The sequence below is a fragment of the Bombus vosnesenskii genome, unplaced genomic scaffold (assembly GCF_011952255.1).
Source record: "Bombus vosnesenskii isolate JDL3184/JDL3185 unplaced genomic scaffold, Bvos_JDL3184-5_v1.1 scf7180000013294, whole genome shotgun sequence".
NCBI classification, from domain to species: Eukaryota; Metazoa; Arthropoda; class Insecta; order Hymenoptera; family Apidae; genus Bombus; species Bombus vosnesenskii.
The window spans coordinates 2,006,785-2,028,597 of NW_022882945.1; the positions used below are offsets into that span (position 1 = coordinate 2,006,785).

General features: G+C 40.5%; 2 protein-coding genes across 3 annotated transcripts in view; one reads left to right on the plus strand and one right to left on the minus strand.

Annotated features, from left to right (window-relative positions):
* The window catches only part of LOC117232951 (RB1-inducible coiled-coil protein 1), a 61,655-nt gene extending 47,412 nt beyond the window's left edge, over window positions 1-14,243 (plus strand). The window contains exons 3-9 of one of the 2 annotated variants that reach the window (XM_033492765.1): window positions 695-983; window positions 2,954-3,896; window positions 3,977-4,194; window positions 4,269-4,896; window positions 5,862-6,602; window positions 6,784-7,794; window positions 7,884-14,243. In XM_033492765.1, coding sequence (XP_033348656.1) covers window positions 695-983; window positions 2,954-3,896; window positions 3,977-4,194; window positions 4,269-4,896; window positions 5,862-6,602; window positions 6,784-7,794; window positions 7,884-7,991 — 3,938 coding nt within the window. In that variant the 3' untranslated portion in view covers window positions 7,992-14,243. The remainder of the gene's footprint in view (window positions 1-694; window positions 984-2,953; window positions 3,897-3,976; window positions 4,195-4,268; window positions 4,897-5,861; window positions 6,603-6,783; window positions 7,795-7,883) is intronic. The other variant, XM_033492766.1, reaches the window with a different exon arrangement.
* A 185-nt stretch (window positions 14,244-14,428) lies between these two features.
* Window positions 14,429-19,984, minus strand: LOC117233082. The gene is made up of 5 exons (XM_033493019.1): window positions 19,859-19,984; window positions 19,117-19,347; window positions 17,755-18,024; window positions 16,686-16,776; window positions 14,429-16,023 (listed from the first exon to the last, which is right to left on the minus strand). Exons 1-5 carry the CDS (start codon window positions 19,982-19,984, stop codon window positions 14,684-14,686), a joined length of 2,058 nt encoding a protein of 685 aa, XP_033348910.1. The 3' UTR covers window positions 14,429-14,683.
* Between the last annotated feature and the right edge of the window lie 1,829 nt (window positions 19,985-21,813).

Here is a 21,813-nt window from a genome sequence, read left to right on the forward strand (position 1 = left end):
AGCATTGAATCGATATCATAATCTCTATCGTATCTATCATCAAATCAAAGTAGAAGTAGAAAAATGTAAATCCTTAGCAGAATTGTTTCGAACCATCGGTTTGAACGAAACCTGGACGATTAGGTGCAAATTATCACTACAAATCCAGGGTATGACGCAAGGTATTGAGATGATCCGAGCTGTTACGCGACCTTGAGCTTTCGTCGCGTGCCAAAGTGCCAACATTACATCGGTGAAGCTCGATCAATTATACAAGCGACTTGCGGACACTGTGTCGGTTGGTCGCTCGTTCAATCCCTTGCCATTGGAGGTATAATAGCCTTCACGATATATATAGCTAAGTTCTAAACAAAAGCATCAAGTAGCAGCATAGATTGGTGCAGTGATATTCAGAATTTTGGCTTCATCCATAAATATAGAAGCACGACTAGAATATGCTTCATGCAAAATATATATGTGTGTTTTTATTAATTATTACAATTCGTTTCTTAATTTACCGATTGTTTCTGTAATAGTTACTTCTTCCATTGATAAAAGAAAAAAGTCTTCTCGAAAGGATTAACTCGCCTTTCCCGTTTAACTGGTTAGAGTTCGACGATTGGTGGTATTTCGATCAATAAAAGCGGGACAGTTCATTTGGACAAATATCCCGCGATTAAGAGCTTGATACGATCGATCGCCCTTTGCATTGCAGATGTCGATCTTCAGAACCAAATCGATGCGTCGTTGGCGATGCCGGCCACTTATCAGACCCTCATTGCCCGTGCCCAATTGGCTCAGCAATGCTGTGGATTGGCGCGGGAGCAAACCAGGATCTGCGAGAGGCTGGTCCACGATCAACACCTTCAGCAACAGGGCTGGGCTGCCGTGGTCGCGAATCTCGAGGACATCACGCAAATGTTCCAGTCACGGGCCGATGTTTTACAACAGAGTTTCACCGTCTATCTGTCGGAGAGGCAACAACACATGGAACTACTTCAAAAGTGAGTAATACAGAAAACAAACATTCCTATCCATATATGCATATATATATATTTTTTTTTATTTAATTTGCATTTCACAGTTTGTCCAGCTGGACACTCGGAAATTTTTCTAACTTTATTGCTAATTAACATGTGGATGGCTACCCCCAGCGGGATGCCATCTTCGAGTTTGTCTATTTTATTTCTTCAGTGTGGTCAGTGGGGTGTTTTCTTTTTAGTCTTCTTTTTATGAGAGTTTAGGTTATATGAATATTACCGGCCATAAATGCTTTTTATATTTCGTAGACTTCTATATATATAATTACGGATAAAAGGAACTGCAATAATTTTATTCTCATATTGTATAGAAATATACAGGGTGGTTGGTAACTGGTGGTACAAGCGAAAAGGGGGTGATTCTACGCGAAAAAAGAAGTCGAAAATGTAGAATAAAAATTTTTTTTAAATTTTTTTAAAAATCTACAGTGAGATCCGTTATAACGAGATGTGATAAAGTGCACGCGTACCGAGCGAAAATTCAAAGTCGATTTTCTCGAAAACAAAGCCTCAAACGAAAAATTGTTATTCTATATTTTCGACTTCTTTTTTCGCGTAGAATCACCCCCTTTCCGCTTGTACCACCAGTTACCAACCACCCTGTATATGTATATAAATTATATATATATTTCTATATAATATGAGAATAAAATCATTGCAGTTTCTTTTATCTGTAATTGTGTAATTAAATTACATCTTAAGAAGTAAGCAGATGTCTGGTTATACGGTGGTGTAAGCAAGTTTAGAACTTAATTTACAACAAGATTTGGAAGTGATACATATTTAAGTATTTTTCTATTAAAAGATGGATAAGTTGAAGTTTCATGTGCATAGCATTTAAGTTTTGGGGCAATAAATAATTAAGATCAAGCGCAACGTTCAATTAGAGTTAACGATATCATCCAATTTGCATAATCACGTCGTGACTGTAATCACGTCGTGACATAAGTTGTTGAGGTCCCGGGTTCGCTTCGCTTCCCGTAAAATATGTATATATATATATATATATATACACACACATACGTGTATATTTATGGTTCACGTTCAAATTGCAAACGTGATAGTTGGTTAGTTTTTTTTTTTTTTTATAATGACGTTAATCACACGCTCGATACATTGTTACGTTCCAAGGAATCGTGTGTGGAGAGCGTGTAGTGTCGCGTGACATTAAGGAAGACGTGAGTTTCAAGGAAACGAACATAATTGGGATACTGGTAGTAAAATAACAGTCAACGTGATCAACGAAACGTAACAGTCCTAGCAATACTATAAACACTAGCAATTAAGTAATTGTTAAATCGGTCATTCGTATTTGCCGTCTGCATACTATGTATTAAATGGGTACATATCAAACTTCGAATTTAATAGGTCATTACTAACCATTAAAGTTGTTCCATCGTTAACTATCAAATCATATTAAAGATGGAGAGACTCGTTGCAAATCACGTATATACCATGTTGTACCGAGTTATAAGACAAATATAACAATCTGATTATTGGACTCGTCCGAAATCAGAACGTTAGTGTCGTATATTTTGATCATGAGTTTGGAGAAATTACCACAAAAGTGGCTAAAAACATAAATTTTTGACAAGTTTAAAGACCTCTTTTATTTCGTTACACGTTGTAACTGTCTTTAAACGGCCAAGGGGCCATTATTATATTTATTACATATTCAAAAGTCGTTCAGTCTTTAAAGAGACTTAACTTGCGTGTAAAAGAAGGCGAATAGGGCTAAGAAAAGCAGTGACTGATACATGATTTTAGGCTCGTAACATCGCGTTGTTACAGATAGGAAGGAAAGTGAATTTCGCGGTATAACATTTTTTAATACCTTATATCGATAATTCTAGTTATCATTTGCTGTCATTGAACGTGTCCATTCTCTAAACTTCATAAATTTATCTTCGCAAACTTAAATTTTTTTCTTGCAGCTTCAACGCTGACCTGGGCACACTGGCGCAGATTCCGATCCTACCAGCGTTAAGAGCTCAGGCCGAAGGTCTGTTGAGTCCGGACGATCAGCCAAATCAATCGGAGAAGGACTCAGATGGCAGAGAGGAGGTTCTCAGCTTGCTTAGATGGATCTCGGCGAAAGACAATCAAAGTAGTCTGGAGCAGGTGGCGGAACAGTGTTCGAGGGGTTTGGAACAGTTCGACGAGAGAGTGATGGAGGCGTTGAAGACTGAAGTGAACGCGGCCATTGACAACGCGAACAAGCAGGATATGAAGGAAATCAAGGGTCTTGGCGAAAGACTGTTTGCGTTGGAACAACTGATGGCGCAAACCAAGAAACTGGTCCACGAGCAGGGAGAACTTGCTCAAGGTTTTCTTCAAAATCAGAGCCGAGCGAACAACTTGGGGGATGCCAGTGTACTTCCTGATCTCTGCACTTCGCACAGGCGCCAATTGCTTGTGATGCTGCAAAATCACAACAAATTGCGCGACATTAGGCGTAGGTGCACTAAAGCGAAGGAAGAACTGTCGGTGAACATCTATCATCGGCTCAAGTGGATCATGTACGTGGAGAATAAGATGATGGAGGTGGATGGCAAGCTGGTAATGTACCACGAAAGCCTGAAACGTTTGAGAAGGCATCTCGAGGTGCTTCAGCAAATCCATCTAGCGCCACATATGTACATGAACGCTGTGGCCGAAGTAGTTCGAAGACGAACCTTCTCGCAAGCTTTCCTTGTTTGGGCTAGTAACCTGGCGTGCCAGTTGTTGACTGTTCATAGCGAGGAACTGGCTCGTAGAAGAGAATTCCAAAGCAAATTCGATGGTCACTTCTTGAATACCCTATTCCCTGGCCTTGAGGATACGCCGCCACCTTTCGCCACGCAAGCTCCGTCTGTTTTTGATAACGGACTGCCCAAGGTATTTATTTAGGATATCTATTGCTCGTGTTTAATATTGAGCAAAGGCAAACAGTTCTAACACGATTGTACGCGTTGCAGTTGACAGCAGAGGATATGGAATCTCTTAGATCGCAGCTACCCGAACTGGCGCTCACTATCTCGTCGCCAGATCTGAACAGTATCACGCAGTTCTTCTTGTCGAAGAGTCTCACCGAGGCAAGCACCGATGGCAACAAAGAAAAAGACAGCACCTCCATGCGCGTCGATGTAGCTACCAAGGAACAGGAACGAACGAGAGCTCCGATGTTGTTCGACAGGTAACCATCATTCCTATCAAAAGTAGAGAATTTTTAAAACATTATAGAGTAACTGTGTATTTATACGATTTTAGGGGTGGTTTCGAATCGGAGACGGACACGGAGGAGTTCGAGAAGATCGGCCAGGGTGCCACGGACTCTAAGCCGGAGTCGTACGATGGCGCGAAACAAATGCGTCAGAAGCAATTGGAGGTTGGTGCCTCGCGAAGCGTGTCCCCCGCTTCCTCGACCTCAACTAACGTATCCCCGCTTAATTCGAAAGTCGCGGACCTGACGAACCGGTCATCTTCCTCGAGCGAGCCTGGATCCTTCCATTTTCCCAGTCTGTCCGTCAGCGAGCGTCCAGCTCAGCTGAGTCCGTTAACCGAGTGTGCCGAGAACGGCGAATCGAGCAGCTGTCTGCTTCATTGCGCTACTGCGAACGGTCTTCCTAAATATCACGAAACGCCATCGACGACGATGGCCGAGGAGCCGAACTCCCTCAGTCCAAATCCTCCTTCTTCCTTGTCACGGTCCGTGATGTGCGACGGTCAGCAGCAGCAATGCCAGCAGCTATCCGGTAGTGGTGGTAGCAGCCCCTCCATTGGAGTATGCGCTACTGACTTCATGGGTACTGAATTTTACATGGACGAATCTCTGCCGAGCAGTCTCAGCGAGCATCCCATCGACGGCCAGCATCAGGCTATCGTTTCCCTTCTCCAGGTACTGGACGACTTACAGCTCGCTAACGGACCTTGTAGTCGTAGCCGTAAACGTTCCATTACCGCTAATACGTATCTTTTCCGTTCCAAGTCCTCTTCCTTTTCCACAGTTTATGAATATATGGTATACTTGTTTGCTTATATACATACACGACATTTAGTATCTCTATTCTGATTCGTGTGTTTCTTGTTTTATTGGTTCTCTGTGTCTATGTGTATCATTTTCTACGCCATCTCCTCGTATCTGTAACACCTCTTTTCGTACATTTGAGAACCCTCTATTCGACGTTGGTCGCTTATCTAAATTTTTATATCCACTTACTTTTCCCTTTCTGTGATTTCTAGGTACTTTCGTTGTCATTGTCTTTATATTCGCTGTCCAGTAAGCTATTAGCGCTGACTATAATGCAAAGTAATTTTCAAAATCGTGTAGGTATGTGTTTTTTGCTTGTCGTCATTTTTTGACAAGTCGTACTATCTGCTCTTTTCTAAGTGCTTGCGTGTTCATGTTACTTTTTCCGTACTTATTAGCCAGCCGCGTGTCGTTATCGTGTGAGTGCGTGTGTTTTAATTTTTTTACAGGATTAGCTGCCGTCGCACTCGATTCTCCCGATCCTATGACCCTCGAAGTACGTTCCTTGAGATGTTACTCAAGTCATGAGTTCGCTTTTCAGAATACACCCCGACGACTTCGTTCGAGATCGTTTCGACCGGACCGACTATACCCATGCTACTGTCGCTCTCATCATCGTTACATACTCGACACCTTTGGGATTTCTTATTTATCAAACTACTTTTTCCCTTCTGTTTTTTCCTCTGCTAACAACATTAATTCTATTATCACGCCTGCGATTTTACGATTTGGTCATGAATAGTTGTTTTCGACGTCTTTAGTCGAGTTTAGCACGGAAGGAAACGATCCTTCACCGATACTTATCGATATGTATCTGACGGTCGACATTTCAGGAGAATCTTGGCAACACGCGCGAGGAAGTGGAAAGGCTTAGTTCGATCTTGAAGACGATGAAGGCGGTGGTGTACGAGGCATTGAGGACTGTTCGCCAGGAGCTGGCTGTTCTGAGGGATCGAACTAACGAGGAGCAAGCTGGTTTCTCGAAGATGACCGAACAGGTTCGCGAGACTTTATCGTTGTATTCGCGCGAGTGTGATCGTCGTCTTCGAGAACGCGAGCAAGAGCTCACCGTAGATCACGAGCTCGAGATGGCAGACGTGAAGAAGCTAATGCAGAATCGGGAGGAAGAGATATGCACGTTAAAACGAAATCTCGTGGAAAAAGAAACCGAGTTGGCTGAACACGAGCATCTAATATCCACCATGCGTCAGAAACTGGAGAATGAACAAACAGAAATGAGAAATCTGCAAACGCATCTGCATCAACAGCTCGAAGAAACCTTGGAGCAGGCTCGCGCCGACAAAGAGGCGGCCGTTAAGAAGGCGAACGATGAAAGGTTTATAGAAATAGCGTCCTTGACGAATTCGGTAGCGCAAAGCCAGAAACGAATTCAAGAGCTGGAGGAAAGTTTGAAACACGCGCGCAACGAACAGCAAAGGATGGTGAAAGAAACAACCGAAAAGCTGCAAATGGAATATAAGAACGAACTACAATCCATCAGAAGCCGTTTCAAGCTAATGACTGCATCAACCATGGAAAGCAGTCCGAGTGATAGCAGCCTCGAGAAGATCGAGGTATGTGTAGTCGATTTTAAATAAATTGTGAATGTTTATGCAAATACATATTTTTATGGAAAAATATTTCTATAATATTTTTGCTTATACGCATTGTGTGCATTTTCGCACTTTTAAATTCAATTTCAAATTTTTCCATAAATTCCCAAAAATCTACAATATTTTGTTACTTTCTTTTCAGAGACCAGATTTCATCGAGCTCACTAGTCACGCGTTAGCTCAATCGACGAAAGACATGAAGCCAGAGAATTCTGCGACGATACGAAGTATTGAGGATGAGAGGATGGTGAAGCTGGTTCACGACCTACGATTGGCGACGCAAGCGATAGAGGAGAAAGATAGAACAATGGAGATGTATAGGAGACGAGAAATTGCATTAACGGAGGAGTGCAAACGTTACAAGAGCACGATTAGGCGTTTGAAAGATTCGGAGAGCTTCAAGAACGTTCTCATCGAGGCTGGCTTACATAAAGAACATAGCGAAGAACAACTGGAAATGAGCCAGAGTAGTCTAGAGGAGGAAACGAAGAGCTTGGAAACGGAGAAAGACGAGGTGGAAGTATCTGAATCGAAAAAGGTACGGTTGGAAGCGAGCGACGATCCAAGTTGTCTATCCAGAAGGCTCGAGATCCTCGAAAACGAGAACAAGAGAATGAACGCAGAGCTGCAGACACTTCGTGAGAGCAAAGAGACGGCCGAGACGAAAGTCGAGACCTTGGAAGCAGATAAGGTTCGGCTGGAGATCGAGTTGGTGAAGGAACGATCTAGAAGCTTCACTGCCCCAGATACGTTGCCTTCGTCAGGAAGTCGCGAGAAAGACATGAACGATTCTGTGGCGGTCGTTTCCGATTCAAGCTCGTCTCAGGACGCAACGACCAGTCCGAAACCACAACGTTCGTGTGGCTGCATCACGTGCTTCACGCACATTAAAAAGAAAATAGACACAACCGCCGCGAAGCTGGCAGAACTGGGCCATATCACCGTGACCAGCTGCGATCCAGGGGATAATGTATTGGTGTTCTGGGATGAGACGCACAGAACGTATACGTTTTACCAGGAATCGACGACGCTTCATTTCCTCGACCCAAAATCCACCGCTGCCTTGGATTTGGTCTGGAATCCTGACGAGTCGTTGAAAAATACTCAGAGCATCGTCGAAGTTGCCTCCAAGGAGTACTGTCATGCTATAAAGGTGAGATTATTTTTCTCGTTTGTTGTTTAAATATAAGATATCTTATAATTGATGATGTGTACCCAGGATTAATGTTGTCAATGTTTCAGATCGATAACCGGTATCGCGTTCCACGTGGCACCAAGTTCTATCGAGTAAGAGCTGTGAAGCCTGTGGGTGATAGTGCAGCTATGTTAGCGAGCGTTCAAGAAGAGTAATCGAGCGACGAGTTGAGAGGAATCCATCGATTCTTCACCAATTTGATAAGCCCTGTGACCGCGGATCCGTGTCGCGGGGATGAACACTTGTGGCCTTGCACGTGCAGTTCATCCGACACGCGGATCCTTAGTATACACGTTCGCAACCATCCGGAAATCCTCGGATCAAGGCCAAAACCTGCCAGAACTTTACGACACTCATCCTTGAAAGTTCACTAGCTGGGAGAAAGGTTTGGATGATCGAAAGAGGGGTATGGATACTTAGAATTGGGTATCACTTACAAATAGGGATCAGAGACAAAAGGATGCGCTGGCGTTTCATTGTGATACAAATAATTTTTAAACGAGTGAAACAAATTGCCGAATGCTGTGGTTAGCTGTGAAACGTAATGATTGTATTCCTCTCTCGTTTCTTTTTTTCACATGAGACCTGGCGTGAGAATGAAGTGAGAGGGAGTGTATGTATGTGTGAGAGAGAGAACGTAAGAGAAAATCACGAGCAAACGCAGATATATAATTATTATTACGAATAACTAAACGCTATGAAACGATCTTTTACTTGTAATTCGATAAGTGTAACTGTTAAAAGTTACATATGCGCAAGTGCAAAAGAGAGAATTTCTTGTATTGTTTTCTTCTTAATTTTGGATGTAGAAACGAAATTTCTTCGTTCTGCGATTCAAACAATTTAAGCTATTATTACTATCACTACTACTATTACTATTACTGCTACTTACTACTATTACTATTACTACTACTATTACTACTACTACTGCTACTACTACTATTCTTATCTTTGCACTGAGTGACAGCAAAATGACGAGGCGGTGAACAAAAAAAGTCGTAGTAGAATAAGTTTTGCAAAGAAACAAGCGAAAACAAAGAAAAAAAATATAATTAAGATAGAGGCAAGAGAAGGGGGTATAACGAAAAATTACGAATGCTTTGTATATGCAAACTACTATATATTATATATATGATATATAATATATAATATACATAAACGCGTGTACACAGTTTATCGTGTATCGAAGCGTGCAATATTCGTGTATGAGAAGTATAACGCACTCACATAAAATACACACATACACATACACACACACGCGCGCGCGTAGGTCCTAAGCTGAAGTCTAAGATTTTGTGAAGTGAAATAATCGTGTGTCGTTCAATTATCGAGACACGTCTTTAACATATTAGAAAGTCTGTTTAATTTAGAACAAAGTATATTATAGAGAGAGGCGGAGCAGACGCTGTAGGCGAGGCTCTCTCCTCTCGTCGACCACAGCGTTTCTTTCTGAAATGAATTTCGTTTTAGGTGCCTCGTGGTCGATTTATCTTTCTCCGAATCACCAGTTTAAATGTTCCCACCAGCGGCAGAAAATTCGCTGTGTGAAGCATAGGAGTGGAAACCACATGATACTCACAGATATATATGTATCTTTACTTTGAAGGTAACGACGGAAGTTTACCGATGAAAGAAGATTAGATTTTTTCTAGCTCCGTGGATAAAACCGGTGCGAGGCAAAACTCTTCGTAGGATGAATTTTATAGATTATATAAATATATATATCTAAACGCACATATATATACATATATATATATATGTATATATGTGTGCATATATATGCATACGTGAATCGCATAAACACGTACATACACGTTACATATATACATACACGAAACATATATAGTATATATATATATTTTTTTCTATTGTTCAATGTGCAAAAGTTCGAGGTTCAATCGAATTACGATCGAGAGAAAAAGGGCGTACTACGAGAGAAACCGACATTTAGCTTCCTTATGATAAATTGCTCGTAGGATCCTTTAAGTATCTATTGTGTATCGTTTATCTAACTTCTACTATTATTATCATTATTGATTATTATTATTAATATTAATACTATCGTTTTTTCCTCCGCGACAATTTCTAGACACTCATAGTATCGTACAATAGCTGTGATCGTTAAGCTCGACGTTTACACTTCTACCTATAGTTGATAATGAAATCTTAAAATCCCTCGGGGCGGACGGTAACTATAAGTTCGAACGACGTCGTCCACTTCCAAAAAACAAAAAGAGACGGTCCATGTAAGTACACTTTTTTACGCCTCTCTTTTGTTTCTCCGTATCTATTTTTATTTTCATTTCTCTCTTCCTCTCTTTTTCTGTATATTTTTCCTCTGCCGAAATCACGAACTGAGAAACCGTATACGTAGGCACACATGCACACAGCGTACCTGATTCGTCAGGCGGAATTCAGCGACGTGCTTGTTCGCTCGTCGGCCTTAATTTTTTCGTGTTCGAGCGAAGCCACCGGCGTACGAGGTGGCCCGCCGACACACACGATGCTGATAAGTAAGATAAACGAAGACGAGGTAGAACAAAAATTCGTTCGTTAAGTTGTGTAGCTCGAGCTTGTCGAGAGAACCACGCACCCCGCTTCTGACGTGTAGCTGATGTAGCTCGTTTCGAACGATTCCTCTTTCTTCTCGTCGATCGAAAATCAAGGAAAACGCAAAACAAAAAAGAAAAGAGAAGAATAAAAGAAATACGGAAAGAGGAATTCGCATACACATGCGCGCGCGCACGCATGCACAGATTTAGCACGAATTCAACACGGAACCTGGCCTCGCCGGTTCTTTCCATTCCCTTTGTTATTCGTAGGTACACTTTCTCTGCGGAAACCGCGCGATCGTCCTGCTTCCATGGCGATCGACATTCCATTGTCGTATCAATTCGCGAGCAGACACATCGTGCACGAGAAAATTTGAATTTCTGGCGCGATCTCGGGTTTCTAGTTCTCATAACTAGCACTCTGTGCCTAGAAACGATATTAAGTCTCCATGTCGTTCTTATATTCTGGGACATGTGTTCCTAATTTGTTACCAAGATTTCTTCGAATCTTCGAATCAAAATGTAGATCACTAGATGTATAGATTAAACGGACGTTCTGTGTAAATGCTTAGGTCGTAGTAGAGAAACGCTTCGATAGAATAATTCAATAATTTTATCTAATTAGATCCAATAATTTTAGCGAACGGTAGATTATTGGAGTTGATACGTTGTGAAGTGAACGATATTCGAGACTTGTAAAAATATTCGTAAAAACCATGAAATTCTTTTTCCTCGTGCAGCACGAAAGTTTACATGTCCACGGTTTCTATTCGTCCAGTTCTCTTCTCGATCGAAGAGCCTCGAAGAGAAGTCAAAGAGCACACGTAGAGCACGCTCTCCGCACAGTCCCTGTTTCCGTTACACCTCCGCGAAGGTAAACTCACGGTAAGACGACGAGAAAGCACTGTCTCGTAAAGAGCACACATAATCGATCGACTTTAAACGTAACGTTTGCTTGCACGTTGCACTTTGAAAGCTCGAGCAGTGTTAGACGAGCATTTAGCTGTAACGTTGTGGGACGGTCACGCGACGCGCCAGCTTATGCTCCACGACATGATGCTTTGAGTTAGTTTTTATCGTAGAATAACGCGACGATTGTATTCACGATTTGCTTCTACATTTTGGATTATTAAGCGACTCGACTTACAGTGGAAGAGGATTAAGAATTTAGAGATTGACTCGTATTTATGAAGCGCTTATACAGATCTCGAAGGTTAATTTTAAGATGTCGATGTTTGGTTTATTGACCAAAAAAGATGTGAAACGAAGAATGCTCCGATTTATATACTTAAGGAAGTAACAAAGAATTGCATTTTTTATAAAATTCTTAATTAATTAAGGCGTCTCTGACGATTATAGAAAACTTTGCAATCGTTCAGCTTCTATTTTTAATTTTCTTATCGATTCGACGATCGCGAAGTTTTCTTCTATATCACTGAGAGACAAAAGAATAGAATTTTGTCTCGAGTCGTTTAGTACATACATCTTAAAGCACGCTAAAAGATGATGAAGCAATCGTGATAGGAGACTCTTTGCGGGATTACATTATCAAACAACGTAAATCCCTTTCTGTTCGGATGAACCTTTACCCTGATTTACTTTGGAATTGCGGCAAGCGGTGTTTCTTTTCCTTCCTTGCTTTGGAAACGCTCGAATCTACGTGGTGATCGGGCAGCTTGTGCGTTGAGAGTTGGTCTGCGCGATTAGATGCGAATAAAAATCGAAACCGAACATTCTAAATACGAATGACACGGTTAGTTTTCGTTTTCGTTTTCATTGAACGACAAGGAACAATTTCAGATGCTTCTCAACGATTCGAAAACGTAATTACCTCGTAAACGACAGCTTTTAGTAGTTAAAGAGATCACTAACTGTTGTTTCGACGCGTGGTTTTCAAAGATCTCGTCAACTCAAGAAAACTAATCACGATCGAAACTTCGTGTATAAATCGGGTTTTCCAATATGCTCGTTCAACCAGGGTGACGTACACTTACACGAATACCAAATCGACGTGCCTGCAACGTTCTACTTGTGTTGTTCGTCAAATGGTTTTTCTACGATAGCGGAAAAATCGAAAAATTACGAATGTATATTATACGAACGAACACAGTAGAGAACAGAGCAAGAATTTTCACGTTTTTCGTGTTTGAGAGAGCCTTTGCTTTCCTTTTTTATTGTCCATTTTGACGAGATCGGCGGAGAAAACCTGAGGAACTGGATCTGGTCTCTCGCGAGCGGACGCACGAGGATCCAGACGCGAGAAGAGATGAAACGAACGCGTGAAAGTATTTTCTAAAGAACCCCGTGCGTGCAAAACCGCGTTCCACGATGGGTGCGAAGAACTTGTTGGAGCCACATCTCAGAAGAATTTTGTAATGATGCGAGATTTAAAATTAAATCGATGAGAAAGAGGTCGAACTGGGATGGAGAGAGGGTAGATTGGAAGCAGAAAAAAATGTCGACAGATATTTGGAGAGGAGAGAGAAAGGATTACTCATGAGGGATAGAGTCGCGTTTTTATTTTTCTAGCGATTCTCTGACGTGCGAAACGAACGTTGTTTGACGACAACCTCCCCTTTTTTTACCTAGACGCCTAAAAAAGAAGAATGAGTGAGCGTGTCTGTGTGAGCGAGAGAAAAAAGTAAAAAAAGAACGACAAAAAAAGAATTAATAAGAAAAATTATGTAAACGTAGTATCGATAGAGTTTGTTTTACGTGTGATGTGTATAGGAAAAAATGTAATTCGATATTATAGAATATTCTTTTTTTTACTGACCAAAATTTATACGCTTAGAAACGTTTTTACACTCTGTGTGAGAGATAATCGTAATTCACGTACAAAAAGGAATGATTACGAGAAAAAAAGATGAAAAAAATACGAAAAAAGAGAAAGGACAAAAAAATAAAAACTAAAATTATGAAACACGTAGAGACGACGAAGAAAGACGAGCTTTAGACTATGTCGTGTGACGTGATTTGTTGTAGGTTTTGCTTCTTTCGACGGCATCGTCCTTTCTTCTGTCTTTTTTTCTTTTCTTTTTTTTTTTTTAGAATATACGAAGAAATGTTTCATTTGCGCGAGAACGATACGTAAACCATTATTCGACGCTCTTTGTAAAAGTAAATTACATCTTGACGATTCAATATACTTTCTTGCGAGATTTAGCGATTTTTCCGGGAGATAATAGCACATCATTCGTAGCGTTTAATCACTTAGATCTGAGTTGTGGCATAATTCGCGCGATCACCGAACCACTATATCAGATGAACCAATCAACGAGATCCGCGAGCGTGAATTTCGCGATCGAACGATCAAACGAGCCTTCTTGTTTGTTATCTGCGTTTTCTTCTCAAATCTTCGTCAATGCTGAGCCACGGTAGTACGCTTTACAAACATGAACGTAAGCGATCCGTTTAGATTACTCGCTGCAACACTCTTTTCTTCGATAGTTAAGTTCGGCGAGAGTGAAACGAACAAGAAATGGGAGATAGACGAAAGATAGAATAGGCGATCGATTTCGTTGATCGTTCGACGATGCACGTGACCGGATTCGCACCCGTTTCGTTTCTCGTCTCCCTTGTGCTCGCCGCTTGTGGAAAAGCAACGCGAAATAGGAAATAAACAGATTAGACAATTCGAACATCGAGCAGATGGTATCAGCATTTGTTTCAAAAGGGATGAAAAAAAAAGTGGATAGCAAAAAGAAAAACGAATATCGCGCATGTAATCGAGAAAGTGTAACGCAAAATAGGTATATGATAATATTACATAATATACATACAATTGTGATCGTGAGAGTAACTGTTACGAATAAAATAAATTACGAATAAATCACGTGATTTTTTTCCAAGCTACTTCGACTCGAGTGCTTTGAACCCTACAACCTTTCAAAATCATTTAAAACGACAGTAGAGTTAGTAATTATACATGGTGTCCCAACAAACACGGAAGAATCGGTAATGGGACAACTTTACGTGGAAAGATGAATCGAAAAGGGGACGGCAAGGTGTGTCCTTTTCTAAACCAAGAGTCTCCTGTTAACAAAAATTTCTTTATTTCCTTCAGTTAAATAACAATTCGAAATTCTAGTTCAACGTAAGAAGATCTTTGTCCGTTAGAGTTACAATGTTTGTGTCGAGTCTGATCTCTCAGAATCGCAAAATCAACTTTATAATACGACAGGATGAAAAACTCGACGAGGGATGGAAAACAAAACTGCACGACACTCGCGTGTTCAAGCTGTAACTATCATATACTTCGTATTTATAATACAAATGAAGATGGTGGTCGGGATCTAATGATGGGGAACGTAGCTCTGTGAGTTCTGGGGGCAGCCAGGTAGTAAGTTCGACGTGTCTTCTTCCGTAGAGCACAGCATTCCTACGAGCGTGTAATCGACGAAGGGAGGTAAATCCAATTCACTAACATCACCATAGTTATTTATACTCGATTGTGTAACTGTGGGATTCATGGTCATTTGAGGTAGCCGCGTGTCAAGTACCTCGCAAGTGTAATGGCAACGATCATTACTGGGATAAAAGAAAGGTTCTGGACTGTTTTGCGTTGGCATAGCTGCCTCCATACCATTTGAATCCGGAAATAATCTTTCAGTCGAATCTGGATTCGTCTCACGACCGTAATTGTTCTGCAGTCTTTCATCGAGGACCATTCGATTCGCGTTTTGATTTGGTCGACTGGTTAATTGATTCTTCGCATCTGATTGCTCGAACATATGATTATAACCATCGTAAGAGTAATGTTTATTCTCCATGGGGCTGCGACTAGGACGAACAGGATCAACCATTCCATTTTCCTTTTTTGGGTAAACGTTATAATTCCCCCTGTCCATTAGTCCTGGTTGACAATTTTCTTTGGGAAAACAGTTCAGGTTTCTTCTAGAGGGCAACAAATCCTCTTCTTTCTGAGGATCGAATCCAGGAAAGGTGAGACGGTCATCCTGGTGGTTTTGAGTCCAATAATTGCTCTCTTGATCGTTCTTCACCGTTCCATCCACGAAATTCTTGTGATTATGCTGTCGTTGGTAATCTTGAAAGTTTAATGGATTGCTCAGGTGATGATTCTGACTCATTTCCTTGTTGGAGATGAAATGGTTTACGGGTCTCTTGACGCAGAAACCATTGGAGTCTTTATCTGTCTCAAAACCAGGAAATTGAAGTCTGTCGTCTTGAGGCATGCTCAAATGACTACTACTGGAATCTTCGCTGAGAAACTGATTCCAATAAGCTTGATCCTGATGCTGTTTCACCTCGTATTTAATGGTACCACTTCCAAGATCTAGTAAAGTGGGTGGTGATCTGGCTACTTCTTGAGAATTCATGTTGAATTCTGGTCTTAGGGGCTGATCCAGCTGGAAGATCTCTTCTGGTTGGAGCAGTTCTCCGGTAAACGGAGGAAAGTCGGGGTAGGTGGCTTCTTGGGGTATCTGATTAGAAAGATTGTACCCGAGAGCGTTCTCTTGGGCTGGCACGGTGTCTTGGAGCCAGTAGGGGGTGTCGTTCGAGGCTGTTTGTTGAGGATACATAGTTGTCTGATGATGATGAGAATGTTGATAAGCCGAGGCGTTGGTCTGTAGACCACACATACATTCAAATGGAGGACAGGAACAGGAATATCCTGAAAGAGAAGAGAATATTATCGTTTCGCAGGAATAAAAATGTAGATATTAAAAATAAAAAAAGGGTTTATAGGTCTATGGTAAATGTACGCTGCGACTTATAACTATAAAATTATCCAAAACTTTTTAATTCTTATTTGTTAAGTAGTGATATTTGAAATCGTATCGAGAAACAATGTTTTTCTAGAAAGAGATACATTGTACTCACTGAGAAAAAGCAGAACAGTGGAAAAATAATTCTGATTTCATAAATATATAATTAACATATTTAGAGAATGCTCGTGTTATGGATCTTTCTCTCCTCGAACAATAATATTGATATTATAATTGTATCTGCTTATAAATGAAAAGTATCCGAAATGTTCCTCTTGTTATAAAAATAACAAACGTATCCTGATGTTTAAAGAATAGTTTCCGAGTTTGCAATTTAAATTTACGAGCGCAATATTATGGGACGTGGCGTCGCCTAGCGGAAAAAGAAGCTACTATTGGCGCGAAAGCGATTGCGGCAAACGTTCCACGCTGCTTCACGAAATTGGTTTCGAAGGTGAATTTTTTGATCGGATCTCCTCGAAAGAGTTACGCAAATCCATTAACGAAGTGTCTAACGTAACGCGGAACGAGTGTGATAACAGTATTTTGAAATAATACGATTGTTAACCTTTATCCGGTATCAGTGGTGGTGGTTGTGTTGTTCTTGGCGGTTCGATCGCTTCCGAGTTTGGTCTCTTCGTACCCCGCAGTGACATTAACTGAAAAAACACAAGAATTTATACGTTACTCGCATCAAAGAAGTCGAAAGAAGGAGAGGATCAGCCTATCTTTACATTATTCTAATCTGTTATTTGTCCCAGCTACCTGTCTCGGTAAGTCTGTTATATATAACTAACCATTCATTCGTTTGAGCGTTCGAATATTCCGAACGTGTTTTTATCGATATATATTGGTATCTATGTTCCGAGTAGAGTTTATTATGGTCACGATATTTGAGAGAAGTACTTCTTATTTATGTGAAAATATGAAATTCAGTGACGAATCGCAGAAAACATCGATTTTAATGTATTGCATTAGTGCAATGATATATATATATGTATGTATATGTGTATACTAACGTACAGATTGTCGTTCGTTGATAAAAATGGCGTCGATTTGAATACGATAGAGATCGGAATAGTGTGAAATATTAACTCTTTCCGGTCAAAGTCTGGGTATTACCCGGTATTGTAATTGAAAGACCAAAGGTCCCGGAAATTAGAGAAATTACGACTGGGAAAAGTTAAGACGTGAATTAGAGATACTCTTAAGAAACATTATACCGCTTTTATATATTTCCTACATATCCGTTAGAAACATCAAGAAGTCTTCCAAGTTTCGATTACTAGAAATTCTCACAGAATATTTTCTATTATTATGTCGTACATTGCACAACGTGAATTGTTCCGATAAAATTTGCGCAATGGTCGATGCGCATTCGAAAGAAAGGTTTTCCCTGACCCGAATCAAATTTACAATTCAAGTTTTTTGGAATGACAAGTATCGTTTCCATGAATTGGAGCATTATACTTCTTCAAGCATATAATGATTCTACTATTTATTTATACCACTTAATATTTCATTTAAGTGTCACGATTAGGCTCGGTATTTGAAATATCGAGGAATTTTGATACATAAAATATATTCATAATAAAATGGTATTTGCGAATTGGTAAATAAATTATTCGTAAATATACTTTAGACCCTAAAGCAGCCTCGTTCGCCAGAAGAACCGCCAAACCGCGCACCCTTCTGCCAGCACCCACGCTTCGCCTCGCTTCGGACGTAGATTTCGCTTCCGGCCGCGGATGATCGTGTTGTCCTTTGGCTTGAAAAAATATCGCGTGCTCGGTATGCCGCCAGAAATGCGTCACTGGATAACCGCAATGGCCACGGCACGAAAGTATCTCCAACCGACCCGTGCATTGTCTGTTCGGGCATGGCTTTCCTTGTTGCTTTTTTCTCGCCTAAAAATTTATTTTTATTTTCGCGTATTGTAAAGCATTCACCCTTTAATATCAAATGAATCTAAAATAGTTTAAAATTGGTTAAATATCTTGGTTACTTAAGGATTTTGTAATATGTAAATCTTCTCACTGATCTTCGCTATTTTAGTCATTTATTCTCAAATATTGCATGTGTCGGAGGCAAGTTGGCATTTTGGGGCGTTCGATGAACCTTTACTTATTTTACCGTCGCGAATGTAGCCAATATTTATCAGTACGAATGTGGACACTACAAGAGGCTATGAGTAATGGTAATAGGATGGTCGAGATGATGGTAACAACGAATTCAGGTTCGATAACGAATCCACGATCCACGGGAGGACAAATATCAACGTACTACTCGATTCGGATCACTCAATCGGCAATTCGTCTAACGACTCTAACACTCTAACTCTAACTCTCCTCATACAAAAGAGGCTGCCCTTATATACTCCTGTCCCCGCTTCTCGGGTTAATCTTTGTTTTTAAGGAGAGCCATATAATCATTTCATACCTCTGTCAGGTACATGTCCCTCCCGTGACCGTGGCTACGTCCGATGACCTACTATGTCACTTCGAGCCCAAACCCATCGTCATAAAGTCAGATTGGAACATTAAGACTATTTCTTATTTTTATTACTTAAGGGCGGCTATAGTAAAAGTCTGGACTAGTGTATTGGGGGGTTTCCCAACATTCTGGACGGGAAACCCGCTGTCTTTCAATCTCCGACATATGAATATAAACTAACCTAAGCTTGATGATATTAAGTACTTTGTTTCTTTAATGTAAATTATATTAAATCTGTTGACCGGGTGTTTTGGTCTTTTAAGGGTTTCGTAATACATCTTCTCAATGATTTTCACGATGTAATCGTTTATCCTAGAGTATCGAACGAGTATAAATTATTTTGAATTTGATACTGAATATTAAATATTTCTAAGTTATTCCTTAACGGTTTAGTAATTAGGCAGGTTAAGCGATTAATGAAAGAGGAAGAAATATATATCGTGAATCATTAGGAGAAGGATATTTCTCTTCCAAAGATTGCTTTCCAATAATTTCGGTTTCCTTACCTTGTCACAAATCGCCGGTCGAAGGTGAACCCTTCCGCCGCCAGGTAGTATGCATTCTTGCGAACAGATCAAAACACCAAGGCAGGATTTTTTCAAGATGCTCACGTTGTGATTGTTCGTATTTCTCATCGCCCATCCAGACGCGTGTCTTCTCGCTTCTTCACATTCAGGTCCATAGACCCTTCTTACGTGACCATCAGCCCATTCGCACCAGGGATCGTATTCTACTACCTGCAATTAATTCGAAACATATCGAAATATTATTTCAACAGGCTAAAGATATTAGGTTGTCCAAAAAATTTCTTTCGTTTCATAAGGTAATAATAGAACAACAATTTCTGCTTTATATTATTTTGTTGAATTAGGTATGATCCATTTCGTTATATTTCTATTATTACGTTCGTGCATAATTTAATGAACTAATATGAAACAAAAAACATTTATAATTTATATTTATAGTTTTAATTATTCATTTGTTTTGCATCGATTCTCTGGAAGACTGAATCCTACTGTATGCCATATCGTATTGTATACCAGATATATCATCTAACGTTTAGTGGCTGTATTTATTACGAAATTGGGGAAATTGAGAGATATGATCATCGAAATTCCCAAGCCTTTGGACATTCCCGAGACACTGAAAGGGAATTACCCGAATGAATAATGTATTGCGTGTGGTAAAACTTTTAAATATCCTTAACAGAATAATGAGTTTCGATAATTAAAGATACAAAATAGTTACCTTTGGTACATTCGAGTCGTTGATGTCCCACTCCTGATGAGGATGTTGCTGTTGCTGGTTGCCGGCAACAGTCGCTGACATCGTCGGCGACCCAACGCGACTCCTACACAACAAATGCAATTCCATATTGCATAGATTAGTATAGATTATCGTAGTTATGATACTGGCATAGTACTATTGAAAGAATCGATGTCTCGAGCACGAGAAAATGATCTCCCTTCGTAGAAACGAGGTCGACCTTGAGGTCCTTTGGAACCCAAATTTCGTTGCATCGAACTCGAGTTCCAATTTAGGATTACGCAATCGCCGGCGTAGCAAGAGACCGGCAGCTTCGAGATAAAATCCCGATTTATGGCACGTAGCTGGCCGTAGCTCGCGCCATACTTATGGGAGCTCGTGGGTGGCTTGACAAGGAGCACGTTCACTGGCTTTCCGGAATCCTTATATTCGTCGCGAGCGATTCTCGATCGCGAAGAAAAAGATCGATCCTCGTCGCATTGCGCATACGTACGAATTCTTCGTTCCTTTAACTAGCCATTTTCTTCAACCCTCTCATCTTTATGATCAGTGAATCTCGGTTAAACAGACGTTCACGATCGTGTCCACCTTTTTTACATACTTTGTTCATATTTTTGAAAATTGTATAAATTGTGATAAATCGCTGAGGGCTAAGATGTTCAGCCATTAGTTGCATCGAATAATCACGATTGATCGTGAACGGAATTGAGAAGTGAATTACGTCGAATAGGAGACAGGTTGAGGATCTTTTGTAAATCGATAGTGTTTCACATTTTTTATACTTTCCCCAGCGAATGATTGTTTTTCTAGATTCGCGATACTGTTACGAAATTAAAGAGCTATCGGAACGTTCTCCGTAATCGTTAGCGTAGAAACCTAACTAGCGAAGAAAGCGATCAACGTTTCTGCATAAATTCTCGCATAAGTATTAGCTGGTGTCACGTCACGCAACAACAGCTTCTGCCTTTCTCTCGTTGACATTAAAGTGCACGGTTATGATCTGCTTCGACATTAAGCTGCACGAAAACGATCTGCAAGCCGTCACTTGTCACGATAGGTCACGCGATAAGCTTATGTTCCTCGTGCTCTCTTTTCTGGCTTCAAGTTAGTTATATAAAGTATCAATTCTTTACGAAGGATACTTCAAGCGTTTCTCTACGCTCGAGCGATTTCTAACATTCCCAGAGTGTCTCGAAACTTGTATTACATATAATATTCAGAATATTTATAAAATCAGAAATCACGTAATTTGAGCAGATTTGCTTTTCTACGATTGAACGATGCCAACTAAACACTTTACACGTGTTTTGGATGATTTTTATTCAATTTACAAGGGAATTCAGGAATTTCTTTTCAGCATTCGTTCGTGTCCCTTCGTCTTCGTACTTGTGCCTTTTCAAAGACGAAGAATGTCGCAGGTAACGCTTATTGGACCCGATCGGTTTATCGCGTGGTATATCCGCACAGGTTGGTTCGGGGATGCACGAGCGTAAATTATCGTGCGTTTCAAGGGAAAGCAGAAGGTTTCGGTTTGACGCGAAATAGGCGTTGCTCGTACAACAATGTTATAAATATCGGCGGTCAGGTGTCATTGACCATGAAGACAACCATAGAAGACGCTTTGCTCGCCTACGTTCTACCAGGATAACCTGCTATCTAAAGTTACAAACGGAACTGTGAACAAGCCGGTGCGCCTCGCTTTATTGAGATGTGACTTCAACGTACTTCAACGTGTCTCTCACATTGACTAAGCGCCAGTTCAGCAAAAGTTAAGAAAATTCATTAAATTTACAAGCTTGTGAAAGCTTAGAAGTCGATGGAGGCAATACGTATACCAAATTTTCACGCTCGATTTCAGCTCTTTGGTTGAAGAATACTGGAAAATATCCAACGAACAATCTTTATCCTTTCATAGAAATTATATGTTGCGACCAAAT